The sequence below is a fragment of the Aquarana catesbeiana genome, linkage group LG07, assembly GCF_042186555.1.
Source record: "Aquarana catesbeiana isolate 2022-GZ linkage group LG07, ASM4218655v1, whole genome shotgun sequence".
In the NCBI taxonomy this organism is placed as follows: domain Eukaryota; kingdom Metazoa; phylum Chordata; class Amphibia; order Anura; family Ranidae; genus Aquarana; species Aquarana catesbeiana.
The window spans coordinates 188,758,201-188,777,992 of NC_133330.1; the positions used below are offsets into that span (position 1 = coordinate 188,758,201).

The 19,792-nt window shown below is 44.5% G+C and overlaps 1 protein-coding gene across 4 annotated transcripts in view; it reads left to right on the forward strand.

Moving 5' to 3' along the window:
• Window positions 1-19,792, forward strand: part of LOC141103383 (coagulation factor XIII B chain-like) — a 1,101,294-nt gene that overhangs the window by 593,208 nt on the left and 488,294 nt on the right. For all 4 annotated transcript variants that reach the window (XM_073592898.1, XM_073592899.1, XM_073592902.1 and 1 more), the window contains one exon: window positions 16,409-16,459. In XM_073592898.1, coding sequence (XP_073448999.1) covers window positions 16,409-16,459 — 51 coding nt within the window. The remainder of the gene's footprint in view (window positions 1-16,408; window positions 16,460-19,792) is intronic.

Sequence of the window (19,792 nt, forward strand, 5' to 3'; positions counted from 1 at the left end):
CACTTAAAGCATATACTCAGAGACATTGGAGGACTGTATGCACATGAAGTCTGTGTGTAGGTAGATCTACGGAAAAAATAAGAATGCCATCCACTACTAAGGGATGGTCACGGAAGATCTCGTTGACCTAGTGCTGAAAAAACGCCAGGGCTTTGCAGAAGCCAAAAGGCCTCACTAGATATTCATAGTGGCCATCCCTGGTGTTAAAAGCAGTCTTCCACTCCTCTCTATCCTTGATGTGAATGAGATTATAGGCTCCTCTTAGATCAAGTTTCGTGAAAAATCATGCCCCACAAAGTCGATCAAACAACTTAGTGATAAGTGGCAACGGGTAACGGTTTTTAAACGTAATGACATTTAATCCCTGGTAATGACTACAAGAACAAAAGGCAACCTTCTTTTTTTCTTGACGATGGAGAACCCCGCTTTGGCGGGAGAGGAGGATTTTTGTTAGGTAAAGGGAGGAATGGGAACCGAGGCCAGAAATGGTTCCATCAATGGCTGAAACTTGAAGGATCTGAGAAAAGGGTTCTGTTGGTCAAGCAATTTCCTTTACTAAGGGAAACAGAGTTGAAATTGTCCGCTGCACCAGAGCCAATGGATGTTTCTATTAAGATGATGGAAGTGGGGAAGTGCAACTGAACAATAATAGTTGTACGTGGACATGGTGAGCAAAAATTATGGTCTAAAATACCCCACTCTAGGTATACTAGCCTGGGAAGTTTCCTGGCCGCTGTGGCCATTGTTTCAAGAAATTTCCCCTTACCCCGCAGTAGATGCACAGTCCCTGCTTTCAACAACTGTTTCTTTCCTCAATGGATAGGCATGAATTGCCTAGTTGCATAGGCTCTTCCTGAGAGAAGGGAATGGAGTCATTGGCAGGCACTAAAAGGTGTTGAAATGTTGCAGCCAGATGAGGAGCCCAGAATTGGCACTGCCGAGTCTTCTCCAGGGAGTGCTCCTGGAAACAGGTGTCGATCTGGATGGCCAAATAAGAATTTCCAGGATGTCAGTAATCTCACGACCTGCCAACTAATCTTTGATACATTCCGCCAAATCTTGCCAGAAGGCCGTCGTAAGTGATTTAGTGTTCCATGACAGTTCAGCTGGTAGGGTGCAGAACTGAATAGCGTACTGTCCAACAGTGAGGTTGCATTGATGGAGGTGAAGAAGTGAGTCTGTGGTGGAGGACCCACAGTCTGGTTCATCAAAAATCTTTTTAAAAAGAGCAAGAAATGCCATGATATAATTGAGGACTGGATTAACCTTTTCCCCACAGCGGAGAGGCCCACACCAAAGCCTCTCCAGAAAGCAGAGAAATCACGTATGCGACCTGAGCCCGACCAGAAAGGAAATTCTGTGGCTGTAATTCAAAATGAATGTTACTTTGGTTAACAAACCCACGGCAGGCCTTAGGATCTCCAGAGAATCGCAGCGGGGCTAGAAGTTGAAACGTGGACGATGCCACCGGAAAGGTTTGCAGCCTGAGGGGGCCACCCGAGGAAAGTCTGCAAGTGCCAGAAGCAGAGTTTGGAGTTGATACAAACAAGTCGTTGGAGTCTAAAGGTGACAAATGATTTGAACCTGACTAGATTCTTGAGCACTGAGCTTTAGGAAAGTTGCTTGTTGAAAGCTGCTGGTGATGGGGATTCATCAGTCTGTTCAAACTATCACAATCAAGGGGGTAAGATAATCTGGGACTGTAGCTCAAGATCTAGCTTCCAATGTGACAACTAACCAGGTCCTCACAGATGCGGGAACAGTGTGACCGCACGCAAATAGAGGAGTCGCAGGATCTAAGGAGCCACCCGGTCTTCACCAGAGCCACTGGAGGTGTGGATGTTGCACAGCATGGCAGCCCCCAGGTTGCAGCTCTCTAGCACATGTGTGGGCACAGTGCAGCCAAATGGCAAGCTAGATGGACACAGAGTACACACAGAGGGGAGGGAGACGCACACAGCAACAGGAAATTAAGGGATCCATGGACAGAAAGCAAACAAAATAACTGCCCAGCCACAGGGAAACACTGAGAACGAAGACAAGATAAAACGCACACAATAAGGGAATAGTCAGCAGTAGCAAATACCAGAGGAACAGGAGGGCCCAGCTTCAGTGCGGAGACACGTTGCTCGAACACTAAGCCACAGGTGCACAGGCTTAATAAAACCTAGGGTCGGGATGGATTGGCAGGAACCCGAGCAGCTCAAACAGGAGGTAAAACCTGACGCCGGATCACAAAACCATGACACCGATCATGTCCCCAATCTCAATCTTGGAAGTTCACGAATGTGTGATCAGATGGGAACTCATTACCCTGGATGCACATCGACGAAAAGACAGACAAGCTCGACTAGATGCATTAATGGTTTTTGGAATCAGACCATAACACACGGCCAGACTTGTGAATGGTCTAAACTCCGTAGCATACTACAAGACCTTTGCGGACATCCTCACTGCCCTATTTTTAAACCACCTTTAACTCCATGGTCTTCTAAAAGCACAAGTCTCAGTCATTCCCTAAAGGGAAAGACGCCACCCAGGTAGCCAGTTATAGGCCCATCTTCTTAACGTGGACCTTAAACTTCTTGCAAAAATTATTGGCAATCGCTTATTACTGCTCCTACCTTCTTTTATTTCTAGGGATCAGGTCGGTTTCATCCCAGATAGAGAGGCCAGGGATAACACCTTGAAAGCTTTAAATCTACATCACTTGCTGACATCTACAAAGTAGGAGGGGTTCTATCTATCCTTAGACAAGGAGAAGGCATTCAATAGAGTGGCCTGGGACTACATGAAAGCAGTACTGGAAAAGATTGGCATCCAGAACCAGATGCTCAACCTCATTCTAGCTCTCTATTCTGCCCCAACCGCAAGAGTTAGTCAACGGCTACCTATTAGATGCCTTCTCTGTACCGAATGGCACTAGACAGGGATGCCCACTATCCCCACTCCTGTTTGTCCTCACATTAGAACCCCTATTAAGACTTATCCAAGCCAATCCTAACAAAGGTATAAACGTCTTTGAACATTAGACACAGTGTGGTTAGTTTCATTCTGAATAAATATTCGGACAAATTTTTCATTATTTGGAGATTCGGATTTATTCGAATACCTGAATTACAGTATAAACGAAGTTTACTGAATACTCCGAATAACGAAACAAAATTTGTCCGAATTTCCGAAATTCAAATTTAAATTGAATTTTACATCGAATTCGAACTGTAAACATATTTGTGAAATCATTTTGTGAAGACTGTGTGCGTTATTAGAGTACCATTTCAAAATAATGCTGTTTTAGTTACGCCAAAGGTGCTTTAAAGAGTCATTGTAATCATTTGATGAAGATTTTTCTTTTGTTAACTTTGCCACATTTGAATCGGAAATAAAAAAAAATCTAAGGTTTTCAATTCGGCTGATTAAAAATGTATTGATTCGAACGTTTCGAAAAAAAGGACATAAAATAAATTCCGAATACGAATTCAACGAATCAATCAAATTTAACGAAACTAAATAACTAAATTTTTTTCGTCATGCACATGTCTACTAAACATACATATAAAAAGCAGTGTTCGCAAACATCTTACTTTTCCTTTTAGACCCACAACTCACCATCCCAAACTTACTAAATTTCTTTGCCCACTACAAATTCTGGATAGACCCTCTGCACACTGCTAACCCTTCCCAGAAAACTATGCAATGAAAAACGGGGATATTTAGTCCACATATATTGCAATACATATTTAAGCCAGCCAACTTTGTCAAAGTAATCCCTCTTCTGGCCAGTTCCTACACTCCCTTGCCACTGCAAATGCTAAGGTGAACACCATGCCAACAAGGGGCATAAAGACCCAAGGTGGGGGAGAGCGACTAGGTTCAGATTTGGTCACTGACCTGCGTTTCAACAGAGAAAAGATATACCTGTGCTCAAATCCCAATGGTTTGTACATGTATTTGAACTATCAGGTGCTAAAGGGGTGTGACCACATAACACTACAAATTCTGGATGGACCCTCTGCACACTGCTACACCCTTCCCAGCAAACTAAAATAAATGAAAAACAGGGATATCTAGTTCATATATATTGCAATACATGTTTAAGCCAGTCAACTGCATCAAAGTAATCCCTCTTACGTGTAATCCCTCTTACATGTAATACATGAACAAGCTATTGGGATTTGAGGACAGGTATATCTTTTCTCTGTTGAAACACAGGTCAGACCAGACCAAATCCTAATCTAGTCGCTCTCCCCCACCTTGGGTCTTTATGCCCCATGTTGGCATGGTGTTAATCTTAGCATTTGCAGTGGCAAGGCAGTATAGGACTGGCCAGAAGAGTAATCCACTTTCACGCAGTTGGCTGGCTTAAAAATGTATTGTAATATATGTGAACTAAATAACACGGTTTTTCATTGCATAGTTTGCTGGAAAGGGTGTAGCAGTGTGCGGAGGGTCCATCCAGAATTCGTAGTGTTAATATGTGGTCACACCCCTTTAGCACCTGATAGTTCAAATAAATGCACAAGCTATTCAGATTTGAGCACAGGTACTGTATATATTTTCTATTTGCCCACTACAGCACACTATCCAACCTACAGATTAACAAAGTCCTTTGCATTAAATGTGTCTCTACCAACAACTGTAGTGGTCAACGGCAAATCCCAATTCCCCTTTCTTTAGAAAACGCGGCCCATCACATATTTGGGGTTCCAGCTCCCAAACCATCTGACAGATCTATACCAACTAAATTATTTACCTATCGGAGGGCAGAGCCGGCAGCCAGAGCGGATGGAGGTGTAAGGAGAAAGCTCTGCCACAACGGCCTGAATAACGCGGCTCACAGCTGACCTACACGGGCACAAACTGCATCCACAAAGAGGGGTGACTGAGGGGAACACAGCGGCAACAATGAATAAGCGCAAGGAGAGAGAAGGACCAAAAAAATTGACCGATTTCTTCCCTCCCGCGGCTGGCCCGAGATTTCCAAGATGGCGCCCGCTTTGTGAACAGAAACTCTGCATCCCCTGCTGCAATCCATCGCCATCCATGGGTGAGTCATGCCCCACAAGCCATCCACCACCATCCCCACCCTTCAACAACCCTGTAAAGCAAAAGAGGATTGGGGTGGAGGGGGAGCAGCAGGATATGAGGCAGGGACAGAGGGGGAAGAGATGGAGGAATCCTCTTCTTATGCCCAACAACTAGATGCATTCCCCACATCAGGGCAGCCTATCATGGACACCACTATGAAAGAAATGCTACGCACTCTGAGGGGGCCACTCCAACAGGACATGTCAGCATTTATGCACACCACAAAAACTGAACTGTCAGCGTTCAGCAGCAGAGTAAGTTATGTGGAAAAAAAAAAAAAAATGGAGTCATTCACTCTGGCATATAATGAGCTGGTAGATGCCCACTTTGATGTTGAGGATGAGATCAAGGCCATGCGCCTCAAGATGGCGAACATCGAGGATAGGGCTCGCAGGAACAACATCAAATTCAGAAGGGTCCCTTTATCGATTAAACCAGCAGAACTCACAGCATACCTCTAAAAGCTCATGACCACGGCCCTCATCACTGGGACCTGCTGACGTAATAATAGACAGAGCCCACAGATTGTCAAAGCCATCATTCCTGTCTGACCACATCCCCAGGAATGTCATAGCTAGGATCCACTTTTACCACGTAAAGGACCAGCTGATGCGATTTGCCAGACAGCATCCCGCACTCCCTGACCCATTGGCTGGAATCGCATTGTATGCCGATTTATCACAAGCTACACTGATGGCGAGACACAATCTAATCCCCATTACAAAAATCCTACGAAACCACAAGATTCTGTACAAGTGGGGATTCTCTGCCAAATTGCTGCTGGAAATGAATAATGAATAGCATTCAATTACTACACTTGAAAAAGGTTTGGAGCTCCTCAGGAAATGCCGACTTCTGCCATTGAATGGAGAAGCTGCAGACCCTGAACCCCCACAGGATAGACGCAATAATAATCGCCAGAACAAGAGGGGCAGGTAGGCAACTATCGGCTAGATGCCAGTCCCCGCTGATGGCACTTATACCTGTAAGGTACTTCTCTCAGGATCACTATCCCCTGCTGCCTTCCAAATTGCCCACAAACTCTTGTGTAGGGTCAAGAATCGACCGTTGTTCGGCTAATTTGAGACTTATTTTTCTCCCTTCTTTACTTACAGGATGACTCCTGTAACCTGGTTTATGCACTACATGTTGCATGACTTTTCAAAGTTGCTGCACAGCTCAGTTCGGTTTTCTATTTTTGTTCTTTTTTCTTTCTGACGGTTATCACAGAAACTTTACCTCGAGAATTACACATACTCAACAACAACTCAAGAGCACATTCTCATTTATTTCCTACCACTAGATGGCAGCAATTCGCTTTAACTATCTGGAATAAGTCTTAAAATTGTGTCACACAACGTGAGAGGCTTAAACAGCCCCTACAAATGCAGAGCCACGTGGAAGTCAGCTCTGGACATGAAATGTGACATTCTATGTGCACAAGAGACACATTTCGCCAGTGGCAAACCCCCAAAGTGCACGCATAACAAATTCCCCAAAGTGTTCACTGCCAATGACATTTCCAAGAAAAAACGGGGTATTGGTAGCTATTAAGGACACTTTAACCTTTTATTTATTGCAGGATCATATTGACCCCCACGGATGCTTTATTATACTGGTCGCCGAAATAGAACGGGTTACCTACACACTGGTAAACTTATATGCTCCAAATGTCAAACCGATTAAATTTATTCGTAAGGTTGTTTCACTTGCCAAATCCATGCAAAAGGGTAAATTTAATAATATGTGGAGATTTCAATATAGTTAGGAATATTGAACTTGATTCCTCAGTGGCTCTCAGGAAAAGGCCCTCTTTTGGATCTTGGTGTCATGAAGAAAGACTCTTTGATTCCTGGCGTTGCCTCAGGGTCACTGAGAGGGACTACACATATTACTCTATGGTGCATAATAGTTACTCTAGAATCGATTTTTTCTCACGGATATTTACATTCTGCAGAAAGTGAGTAAAGCTGATGTTCAGAACATCACCTGGTCAGACCACGCGCCTGTGACCGTTGAGGTTGTGGATACTAGCAAAATTTCCCACAAACCGCTGTGGCACAACAACACTTTTCTTCTGTCACACCCCCACATCAGGGATGAGATAGAGGAGAAACTCAAAGAATATTTCAGCTTTAATGCCAATGGAGAATGCTCTCCATCAACGATTTGGTGCGCGCATAATGCTTTTGCAAGGGGAATACTTATCCAGGTTGCCTCTAGAGAAAGGAAAAAAAAAGGTTGCAGCGCTTAGCACAGCTTCACAAGTCCATTGCAGAACTAGAGGCCCAACATAAGAACCTAAACACCACTTCTCCCACTGTTTTGAAACGCCTTAATTGCTGTCGTTAGGGATTATGACAGGAACTTAGGGCAGACTATGGATCTCTATTTCAAAAGAATGAAATTATCGTTCTATTCCCAAAACAATAGGGCAAGCAAACTCCTAGCCTCCCAAATTAAAAAAAAAAAAAAAAAGCAAGCCAAAGCCAATATTACACACGTTCAACATTACAGCTCCAATACTACACTCCACAACCCTAAGGGTATAGCCAATGCCTTTGGGGATTACTACGAATCCCTTTACAACCTCAACAAAGACCCAACCACCCATCAACCCACGGACATAGAGATTGATGAATTCCTCCAAGGAATCCAATTACCCGCAGTAGACACAGCAATGCTACAAGCTTTAAACTCCCCTTTCACCAGTGAAGAGGTGGAGACAGTTATCAAATCTCTTCCCATACACAAATCCCCAGGAGCGGACGGTTTCTCCGCTGAGTATTATAAAGCTTTCATCACCCTTCTGGCACCAAAACTGATAGATGTTTTTAATACAGCAGCCACATCAGGTTCCTTCCCAAAAGAAATGCTCCAAGCGATCATAGTTGCCCTACCCAAACTCGGTAAGGACGCTTCCCACCCTCAAAATTATAGGCCAATCGCATTACTAAACTCTGATCTAAAGATATTTGCCAAGATATTAGCCAATAGACTAATGGAAATTACCCCCTCCCTCAAAGGATTGGATCAAGTTGGGTTTGTAAAAGGGCAGGCAAGCACCACATGGGACCAGAAGGATGATAGACCTCCTGCATTTTTCAGAAGTCAACCAAGTACCCAGTATCTTTCTAGCCTTAAATGCTGAAAAGGCATTTGATAGGGTACATTGGGGCTACCTCTCAAGGACATTACACAAATTTGGAATATCCGGCCAGATTCACTCAGCCATCATGCCTTTATATTCCAATCCCACAGCTCAAGTCTACACATCTGATCTCCTATCTGATTTTTTCCAGCTATCAAATGGTACGCGTCAAGGCTGTCCCCTCTCCCCAATCATATTCTCACATATCATAGAACTATTTGCACAATGTATCAGGTCCACTGAAACCATTCAAGGTATCAAGTTAGGTCATAAAAGCCACAAGATAGGACTTTTTGCAGACGATATAATACTAACAATATCTAACCCCGAAGCCTCCATGCTAGAACTTACAAAGCTGCTACACAAATTTGGTCAAGTTTCCTTTTACAAAGTTAACACAAATAAATGATTTTCCTTGACACTTAATGTGCCCATAGAGGAACAAAATAGGATCAAAAATCTATTCCCCTGTAACTGGAACCCTCCCTCCATTGCTTATCTTGGTGTGCAGCTCACCTCTTCAGCTAAATTATACCCCTGCAACTTCCCTCCATTACTTGCTAACATTGAAGAGGAGATGAACCACATCGGTAAACTGCATTTATCGTGGATGGGGAGGATAGCTGCATACCAAATGCAGATATTGCCCAAACTATTATACCACTTTAGAAATCTACCCATACCTATCCCCCAATCATTCTTTTTACAATTAATGAACAAACTAAAGAAATTTATTTGGGCAGGAAAAAAACCTAGAATTGCACTGACACAAATGTACAAACCAAAATATCTTGGTGGAGTAGGCCTCCCCAATGCATAGGTTTACTATCAAGCAGCAATTCTAGAAAAAAACTTGTTAATGGTTCTCGTGTCAAACTGACGATAGATGGTCAGAAACAGAACAAGAAATTACCCCAGGCCATGATCTCCCAGCGCTGGCTAAGCTGCATGTGTACACCATAGACCCAAATCACCACCGTACCCTACAATACAAGCCTCTATAGTGGCATGGTCCTCAATGTTAGAACAACCATTTACAGATACTCCAATGCAAGATATAAAAACTCCATTTGCAGCGTATGAATATCTAATCCCAAACTTTTTAACCCAAGCTTGGAAAAAGAAAGGGGATCATTTCTTTACACCTGACCTAGAGGGACATGAAGCACTGGATAGCTACCAACTATTTCAAATAAAACACTACAACAAATCTAATATACCCAGGCCACTAAAAATATCCCAAATCCTTTGGAACTATCTAATCAACAAGCAACCGGGAAAGCACAAGGGGATATCCTTATTTTATAAATTTGCCACCCCTCTATACATACAATCTAAGTTACCCAATATGATGAAATGGGAACAGGAACTAAAAAGAGAATTCCCATTGCATCAATGGCATTTAGCTGTAAAACACAACGGCAAATCCTCAGCATGTGTAGACCACTGGGAAAATGCGCAGAAAATACTGCATAGGTGGTACCTCACACCCCTGCGTATTCACAAAATGAACCTGAGTATTCCACCACTATGCTGGCGGAAGTGTAATAACACGGGTAACCACCTACACATATTGTGGAGCTGTAAAGTAATCAAATCCTTTTGGAAAGACGTAACGTCTATCATTCAAGACGTAACAAATACCACATCCACACCAAACCCTGCACTTGCCCTCCTCAGCCTCGGCATAGAAAACTTTCCCCCTATGGCGAGAAAGATTGTCATACACATTCTATTTGCTGCACGCATATCCTTAGCTAGAGAATGGCGCTCACAAACACCTCCAAAAATTGAGGAAGTAATTTCCAGAGTAGAGGCCCACTACACAATGGAGAAAATGCTTGCGTATAAAGAAAGAAGAGCTCCGGCCTTCCATAAACATTGGGAGATCTGGAGATTCTCTCGCTATGCCTCCTCACTTGTGACTATTGATGTATGTCTCATTACTCATGATACTTATACCAAACACCCAACCATATGGTGGTAAAACCGAATACTAGGCGTAGTCATATCAGAAGAACTTCGACTAAAACCACTTCTAGGTGACTACACCAAGACCACAGTATGTGTTCTCCTATTATTGAGTTCAGAATGTATCATTGTTTGATGTTATATGGATAGTTTTTATACAGAGATAGAAAAGTCCTATATATCTCTTCACCAGGGACCCTCAGTAAGATCCCAGGAGGGCTACCTCTTACAAATCCCTTAAAGGAACCTGCTCACAGTATGTACCCAGTTGGGGTGACAGGCTCTACCTTCCGTTGAGGTCATAAGCTATGTGGATATTGGTAGCTCAGATAGAAGTGTATCTTTGTAGAAGTAAGCCTAACATTCAACATCCACCATATTCATGTTATATGGTATATACAACGATTTGTATTTCATGTATAAACTGCAAATTTTCAATAAAAATCTATGGTAAGATATCCAATGAGATCTCCAAAACTGGCATAAAGGGCTTTTCTCATGGTTTGGGAGGGCAACTATAATCATAATGAACATACTGCCCTATGTTTTTACAGCACTTCGCAGAGCCTGCACCCTTTTAATATTGAGGCTGAAAAAGCCCCAGACTTCGTTTTACTCTTTTCGCACTGCCCAAACTAAAAGGGGGTATAGGCTTACCTGACCTTTACAGATACTACTGTATCTGGCATACCACTTAACAAGACTTGTGGATTGGAACCTTCATGAGAAAACGATAGCCTGGGTAAAATTAGAGAGTGCAGGCTCCAAGGTTCCCCTACACCTAATCCCATGGCTCTCGCTCAACATATACCTACTGAATATAAAGACCATCCAATTGTAGGCCCATCTCTACACGGCTTGTAAAAGCTATGATTTATCATCCTCTCCTGGTCCGCTTACCCCTCTTCAATACAGTCCTGACTTTCCACCCGGATTGCCATACCGCTTCCTGATGAACAACTGGCCACAGCAAAAAATATGTGCAAAACATTTCTTCCACAAAAGGTACTCTTTTGGCCTATGAGGTGCTACAGGCCACAATACTCGACCACACATTCCCCTTTTAGACCTACAGTATGTACAAGTACAACATTTTTCAAATACCCAAACACCGCCCCTAGCTTGTCTCATCCACATACTCCCTTTGATGCAATCTGTTCTAGATCCTCAGCACAACGTCAAGTGATATCTATGATATATGCACTCCTTTTTTCCAACACGCTGAAGACCCGTAGAATGTTTCAGAAATGAGAGCAGCAGCTTGACTTAACCAATGAGGAATGTGAGGAATGGGAGAGACGTCTAACCCATCTGCACAAGGACTCAGTAAATGTAATCACGCAAGAAACAGGTTACAAACTACTATCAGGTTGGTATGGAATGCCCATAGAACTCCATAAACGTTATCCTTCAATTTCCCCACTATGCTGGAGATGTGGATCTGAACCTGCTACATATTTGGTCATTCCCGAAACTGCAAGCTTTTTGGAAATAAATCCACAATACCATAACTAAAATAACCACTCATACGCTCAATTTCACCCTTGCACAATACTTGCTGCACCATTCTTCACTCCCAAAATCCGTATATCCATATATCATAGGTCCTTAGCCATGCATCTTGTAAATGCAGCTAGATGCTGTATACCCCCTAAGTGGGGATCTACCCACACTATCCGAATGGTTTCATTGCATTTGACAAACAGCTGATATGGAGGAGCTGATCTACACAATGCCTTGAAAAAGTATTCATACCCTTTGAAATTTTCCACATTTTGTCATATTACAACCAAAAATGTAAATGTATTTTATTGGGATTTTATGTGATGGACCAACACAAAGTGGCATCTAATTGTAAAGTGGAAGGAAAATCCCAGGACGAAGTCGCAATGATGAAACGCGTCGGAACGTGGCTGTATGGCAACCTGAAGTGACCTTTACGCATCACCGGAAGTGACACTCCGTGTGTTTTGACGGGTTGATCGGGTGAGATTCTGTGTTTAACCTACAGTGGGGACGGAAAGTATTTAGACCCTTACATTTTTCACTCTGTTATATTGCAGCCATTTGCTAAAATCATTTTTTTTCCTCATTAATGTACACACAGCACCCCATATTGACAGAAAAACACAGAATTGTCAACATTTTTGCATATTTATTAAAAAAGAAAAACTGAAATATCACATGGTCCTAAGTATTTAGACCCTTTGCCGTGACACTTATATTTAACTCAGGTGCTGTCCATTTCTTCTGATCATCCTTGGGATGGTTCTACACTTTCGAGTCCAGCTGTTTTTGATTATACTGATTGGACTTGATTAGGAAAGCCACACACCTGTCTATATAAGACCTTACAGCTCACAGTGCATGTCAGAGCTAATGAAAATCATGAGGTCAAAGGAACTGCCTGAAGAGCTGAGAGACAGAATTGTGGCAAGGCACAGATCTGGCCAAAGTTACAAAAAAATTTCTGCTGCACTTAAGGTTCCTAAGAGCACAGTGGCTTCCATAATCCTTAAATGGAAGGCCAGAACCCTTCCTAGAGCTGGCCGTCCAGCCAAACTGAGCTATTGGGGGAGAAGAGCCTTGGTGAGAGAGGTAAAGAAAAACCCAAAGATCACTGTGACTGAGCTCCAGCGATGCAGTCGGGAGATGGGAGAAAGTTGTAGAAAGTCAACCATCACTGCAGCCCTCCACCAGTCGGGGCTTTATGGCAGAGTGGTCCGACAGAAGCTTGCTTTATATGCCAAACACGAGAGTATGAGGCAAATAATGCTGGGGAGTTTACATCCAACTGGGGAAGTGGAGACACGGTGTTGATCACATGGTGCAGTGTCAGATCCGTCTATCAACTGAATATCTATCACAGAGATACCACCCAGTAGTATAGAGAGAGATATAGAGAGAGATATAGAGAGAGATATAGAGAGAGATATAGAGAGAGATATAGAGAGAGATATAGAGAGAGATATAGAGAGAGATATAGAGAGAGATATAGAGAGAGATATAGAGAGAGATATAGAGAGAGATATAGAGAGAGATATAGAGAGAGATATAGAGAGAGATATAGAGAGAGATATAGAGAGAGATATAGAGAGAGATATAGAGAGAGATATAGAGAGAGATATAGAGAGAGATATAGAGAGAGATATAGAGAGAGATATAGAGAGAGATATAGAGAGAGATATAGAGAGAGATATAGAGAGAGATATAGAGAGAGATATAGAGAGAGATATAGAGAGAGATATAGAGAGAGATATAGAGAGAGATATAGAGAGATATAGAGAGAGATAGATAGATAGATAGATAGATAGATAGATAGATAGATAGATAGATAGATAGATAGATAGATAGATAGATATATTTGTGATAAATTGTGATTCATATTTTGATGAAGCTGTCACTAGTGTGCTCCCACAAAAAAAACAGTATAAAAATGTAAGCGTGACAGCGCTGCAATGATAATATAAGATACAACTTTCCAGGGATAATGCAAATATAAAGAATATGAAAAAAAAAAAAAAGATGCAAGAAAGTCCCACAAGAAACAATATGGAAAATAAAGATGAAATAGCGCTGCAATGATAATGCTGCAATAATAAATGGTTTACCAAAAAAAAAAAAAAAAAAACTTTCCAGTGATAATGCAATATATAAAAAAAAAAAAAAAAAATAGTGATGCAAAAAAGTCCAGTATTCAATATCAAGAAATCCTCCACAGTGATGATTCTTCTAACAAAACTTTATCCTGAGTGTTCCCACCACCACATGTAATGGCCGCTTACCTCCTTTATGTGACCCCTAGGGGTCAAATACTCCTTTGCACTCAGTGCCAATAAGCCTTTCAAGGAATCCTCTGTAATCTTTAATCAAACGACACCATCAATAGCTGACATAAGTCTCATCCGCTGTACTGCTTTCACGTTTTAAGACCAGTATTGTGGAAATACCTATGAACAAACAAGAAAAAGTGCCTCCTATAGTGCAGTATCCGAGGGGTTAAATAATACCCCAGTTAGCAATAAACTCACATTTATTAAAACGATTAAAAGCATGGAAAATACAATTGAGAACAGTCCACCGCCAGGCTCCACCTCTACTAGTTTCTCCACTTCCCACGTGGCTTCATCTGGTGGAGATCCTCCAGATGAAGCCACGTGCGCCCCGTGCCGCCAATTTTGCGCACAGAAGCGAACGCATAAGTTAGTCGCACCCGCATATGAAAACAGTGTTCAAACCACACATGAGGTATTGCTGCGATCGTTGGAGTGAGAGCAATAATTCTAGCACAAGACCTCCTCTGTAATTCAAAACTTGTAACCTGTAGAAACTTTTAAACTTCGACGATGGAGATTTTTAAGTGCCAAAGTTTGTCGCCATTCTACGAGCGGGCGCAATTTTAAAGCATGAAATATTGGGTATCAATTTACTTGGTGTAACTTTATCTTTCACAATATAGAAAAAAATTGGGCTAACTTTATTTTAGTCTTCTTTTTTAATTAAAAAAAAGTGTATTTTTTGGGTAGGCGCTTCCCATGGGGGCACTGTGGTGTGGTTCAGGTGTGAATTCCAATTTCACTGAGTTCTATAGGAACTCTTCTGAATCGCACATTTGTTCAGAAATCAGTTCAGGATTTCAGCACGAATTGCTCGCCTACTACAGGAGTTGTGACACCCTTTATCTACTATGTATTGGCCAGCGCTGAAATCACTGCTGTGACAAATTCGTATCAGAACCTCATCAAAAAACGCATCTAAATCACTGAACAAAATGTTTATTCACAGAGAAAATGGACATACAATTCGCATCGGACATGTGTGAACTCAGCCCGAGGGCTCCTGGATGCTGCCCCAAGAAGCAGATGTAACTCATTTTACATGCAAAACGCTGCTGTTTGCATGTAGCTGCACACAGAGCAGTTAACCAGGATTACGGACAGATGTCTGAGCCTGGCTTCTGCTGACTGCATCCAGGTTCAGACATCTTTCTCTAACTGCAGGTAACTGTACTGTCTGCATCTACATGCAAACAGTGGAAGTCACTGTCAGCCTGTTATGAGTTCAACCACTTGCCGCCCACTGTATAGCAAAATGACAGCGGCAAAGTGGTTGTGTTCTCCTGAGCGGATGTCATATGATGTGATCAGGATAACAGAGCCGGCGTGCGCCTGCATCAATCGGAGGTGCTGTGTGTCAGTCTGACGCACCACAACTCTGATCGTGGTATGGAGCTTCTGACAGAGACTTCTTACCACGTGATCAGCTGTGACCAATCACAGCTGATCACGTGAATTAGGAAGCGCCAGTAAACGGCTTTCCTCAGTTCACGCTGACAGGGAGAGCCGCCGATCGGGGGTCTATGCTGATAATCCGCACATTGATTATCAGCACAGCCCGCATCAAAAGGTGCCCATCAGCTGCCAATCAGTGCCCATCACCTGCCAGCCTGTCCCCCTCTATAAACACCTGTCAGTGCCCATAAAACTGCCGATCAGTGCCCACAACAGTGCCAAAAAAAGTGCCAATCAGTGCCCCATCAGTAATGCCTGTCAGTGCCCCATCAAAGTGCCACTTGGTAATGCCTGTCAGTAGCTCATCAGTGCTGCCTATCCAGTGCCACCTATTAGTGCCGTCAATTAGTGTGTTTTTTTTCAAAAATTGTCTTTTTTCGTTTACAGCGCAAAAATTAAAAAAAATGCAGAGGTGATCAAATACCACCAAAAGAAAGCTCTATTTGTGGGAAGAAAATGATAAAAATTTAGTTGGGGTACAGTGTTGTATGACTGCGCAATTGTCATTCAAAGTGCGACAGCGCTGAAAGTTAAAAATTGTCCTGGGCAGGAAGGGGCGAAAGTGCCTGGGATTGAAGTGGTTAAATAGGCTGAGTGGCTGCTGTCATTTGCATGCACCAATCATTCCAGAAGATTCTTGCAGCTGGAATCTGGTGGCTGCATGTAAACAGCCATGTGAAAGGGGTCTAACTTTACATGCAAAATAAGATTAAAGAATTACAAAAAAACTCTTCAATAAAGAATCATGATTATATGACATAAGTGATATATAACATGTGATAATCCATGTATTTTAATTGCATGCGCAATGCTAAATATTGTTTTCCCCTTGTTGGTAATCCTTTTTGTATCCTTCCTTTTACAGTAGATGTAGATTTCAGCTGATGAATTGTATTTTATTTTTCAGATGAAAAAAATGAAAAGTTTTCACCTTCCCTTGATTTGACCAGTCCAAAAGGTATATTTTTAGTTATCTAAACAGCACATAAATGTCTTAATATGTGCCCAGTTTAACTGACAATGAATGTACTGTACTCAGTTATTGTATGTGGGATTTTTTTTTACTGAATACACATTACACTATCCACCTGAATATGACCAGTTCCTGACATGAACATTATATTTAATATCACTGAAAACCATGTTTCTAGAAGTACCTCCCACACCCTTCATAGTTGCCAACATTGCAAAAAAAAAATTCAGGACACTTTTTTGCATGTAGGCGGAACCTTGCTATAATTAGGGGGCGTGGCATTCTTTTGTAGGCGGGGCATACCGTATCAGAAAAATGTGGCGCGCAATGGGCGCAGGATAGTGGGCGTGTCTTGAATGGGCGTGGCTCAGAAGGGGTGTGGTATGAGATGAATGAGGGATGGAGGAAGAAAGAAAGAGGGAGAGAAAGAAAGAGATTAAGAGGGATGGAGTGGGCCCAGATCCTACACAACAGTAGAAATATGTGTATTCCAGAAAGTTTAACAAATCAGCAGATAAAGATACTCCAAACACCTGGCGCTGGCGCTTCAATCATCCTGGCACTGGCGCTTCAATCATCCTGGCACCATGGTTGTTATGGTGTCAGGATGATTGAAGTGCATTATTTTTATTATTACATTGTAATATAGAATGAAATGATTTAACTCCCCATAATGCAGAATCAGTGGAAGCCTTAAGCGTGTCACCTGACACGTCGCCTGCCACCAGATGTCATCAGGTGTCCCCAGCGGAGTCCCCCCTTACATCAGGCATTTCCAGCTGACTCCTCCCTTACATCAGACATTGCCAGCGGAGTCTCCCCTTACATCAGACGTTGCCAGCGGAGTCCCCCCTTACATCAGACGTTGCCAGCGGAGTCCCCCCTTACATCAGACATTGCCAGCGGAGTCCCCCCTTACATCAGACATTGCCAGCGGAGTCCCCCCTTACATCAGACATTGCCAGCGGAGTCCCCCTTACAATAAACATTGCAGCAGAGTCCCCCCTTACAATAAACATTGCAGCAGAGTCCCCCCTTACATCAGACGTTGCCAGCGGAGTCCCCCCTTACATCAGACGTTGCCAGCGGAGTCCCCCCTTACATCAGACGTTGCCAGCGGAGTCCCCCCTTACATCAGACGTTGCCAGCGGAGTCCCCCCTTACATCAGACGTTGCCAGCGGAGTCCCCCCTTACATCAGACGTTGCCAGCGGAGTCCCCCCTTACATCAGACGTTGCCAGCGGAGTCCCCCCTTACATCAGACGTTGCCAGCGGAGTCCCCCCTTACATCAGACGTTGCCAGCGGAGTCCCCCCTTACATCAGACGTTGCCAGCGGAGTCCCCCCTTACATCAGACGTTGCCAGCGGAGTCCCCCCTTACATCAGACGTTGCCAGCGGAGTCCCCCCTTACATCAGACGTTGCCAGCGGAGTCCCCCCTTACATCAGACGTTGCCAGCGGAGTCCCCCCTTACATCAGACGTTGCCAGCGGAGTCCCCCCTTACATCAGACGTTGCCAGCGGAGTCCCCCCTTACATCAGACGTTGCCAGCGGAGTCCCCCCTTACATCAGACGTTGCCAGCGGAGTCCCCCCTTACATCAGACGTTGCCAGCGGAGTCCCCCCTTACATCAGACGTTGCCAGCGGAGTCCCCCCTTACATCAGACGTTGCCAGCGGAGTCCCCCCTTACATCAGACGTTGCCAGCGGAGTCCCCCCTTACATCAGACGTTGCCAGCGGAGTTCCCCCCTTACATCAGACGTTGCCAGCGGAGTCCCCCCTTACATCAGACGTTGCCAGCGGAGTCCCCCCTTACATCAGACGTTGCCAGCGGAGTCCCCCCTTACATCAGACGTTGCCAGCGGAGTCCCCCCTTACATCAGACGTTGCCAGCGGAGTCCCCCCTTACATCAGACGTTGCCAGCGGAGTCCCCCCTTACATCAGACGTTGCCAGCGGAGTCCCCCCTTACATCAGACGTTGCCAGCGGAGTCCCCCCTTACATCAGACGTTGCCAGCGGAGTCCCCCCTTACATCAGACGTTGCCAGCGGAGTCCCCCCTTACATCAGACGTTGCCAGCGGAGTCCCCCCTTACATCAGACGTTGCCAGCGGAGTCCCCCCTTACATCAGACGTTGCCAGCGGAGTCCCCCCTTACATCAGACGTTGCCAGCGGAGTCCCCCCTTACATCAGACGTTGCCAGCGGAGTCCCCCCTTACATCAGACGTTGCCAGCGGAGTCCCCCCTTACATCAGACGTTGCCAGCGGAGTCCCCCCTTGCATCAGACGTTGCCAGCGGAGTCCCCCCTTTGCATCAGACGTTGCCAGCGGAGTCCCCCCTTTGCATCAGACGTTGCCAGCGGAGTCCCCCTTTGCATCAGACGTTGCCAGCGGAGTCCCCCTTTGCATCAGACGTTGCCAGCGGAGTCCCCCTTTGCATCAGACGTTGCCAGCGGAGTCCCCCTTTGCATCAGACGTTGCCAGCGGAGTCCCCCTTTGCATCAGACGTTGCCAGCGGAGTCCCCCTTTGCATCAGACGTTGCCAGCGGAGTCCCCCTTTGCATCAGACGTTGCCAGCGGAGTTCCCCTTTGCATCAGACGTTGCCAGCGGAGTCCCCCCTTACATCAGACGTTGCCAGCGGAGTCCCCCCTTACATCAGACGTTGCCAGCGGAGTCCCCCCTTTGCATCAGACGTTGCCAGCGGAGTCCCCCCTTACATCAGACATTGCCAGCGGAGTCCCCCCTTACATCAGACATTGCCAGCGGAGTCCCCCCTTACATCAGACATTGCCAGCGGAGTCCCCCCTTACATCAGACGTTGCCAGCAGAGTCCTGTCCTTACACCAGGCATCCCCAATGGAGCCCCCCCTTTCCTTACATCAGGCATTCCCAGCAGTGGAGACTCTCTCCGCTGCCATTACTAAATAGAATGGGACAAAATAGCCAGGTGGCTGCCAATAGCAATTGAGCTGCGGCGCCGCCCAGCCCCGCCCCTTCCCACATCAGGTCACAGACAGGTGGCAGCGGGGCGGGAGGTGGGCGGTGCCACAGCTCAAATTCTATTGGCAGCCACCCGGCCATTGCTAAACAGTAATTTGGTCTTTGCGAAAATGGCGGCCGGTGGAGACATTGTCTCCATCGGCCACAGACCTTTAGCGGCGACGGCGGTGAAAAAAACAAAAAACAAAAAACGGTAAAATAAGAATTTCCTGGGACATTTCCCGGGAATGGCTAAATCCGGGAAAAGGGTCTAAATCCTGGGAATGTCCCGGGAAATTCGTGACAGTTGGTAAGTAGGACCTTTACCAAAGGCTGTA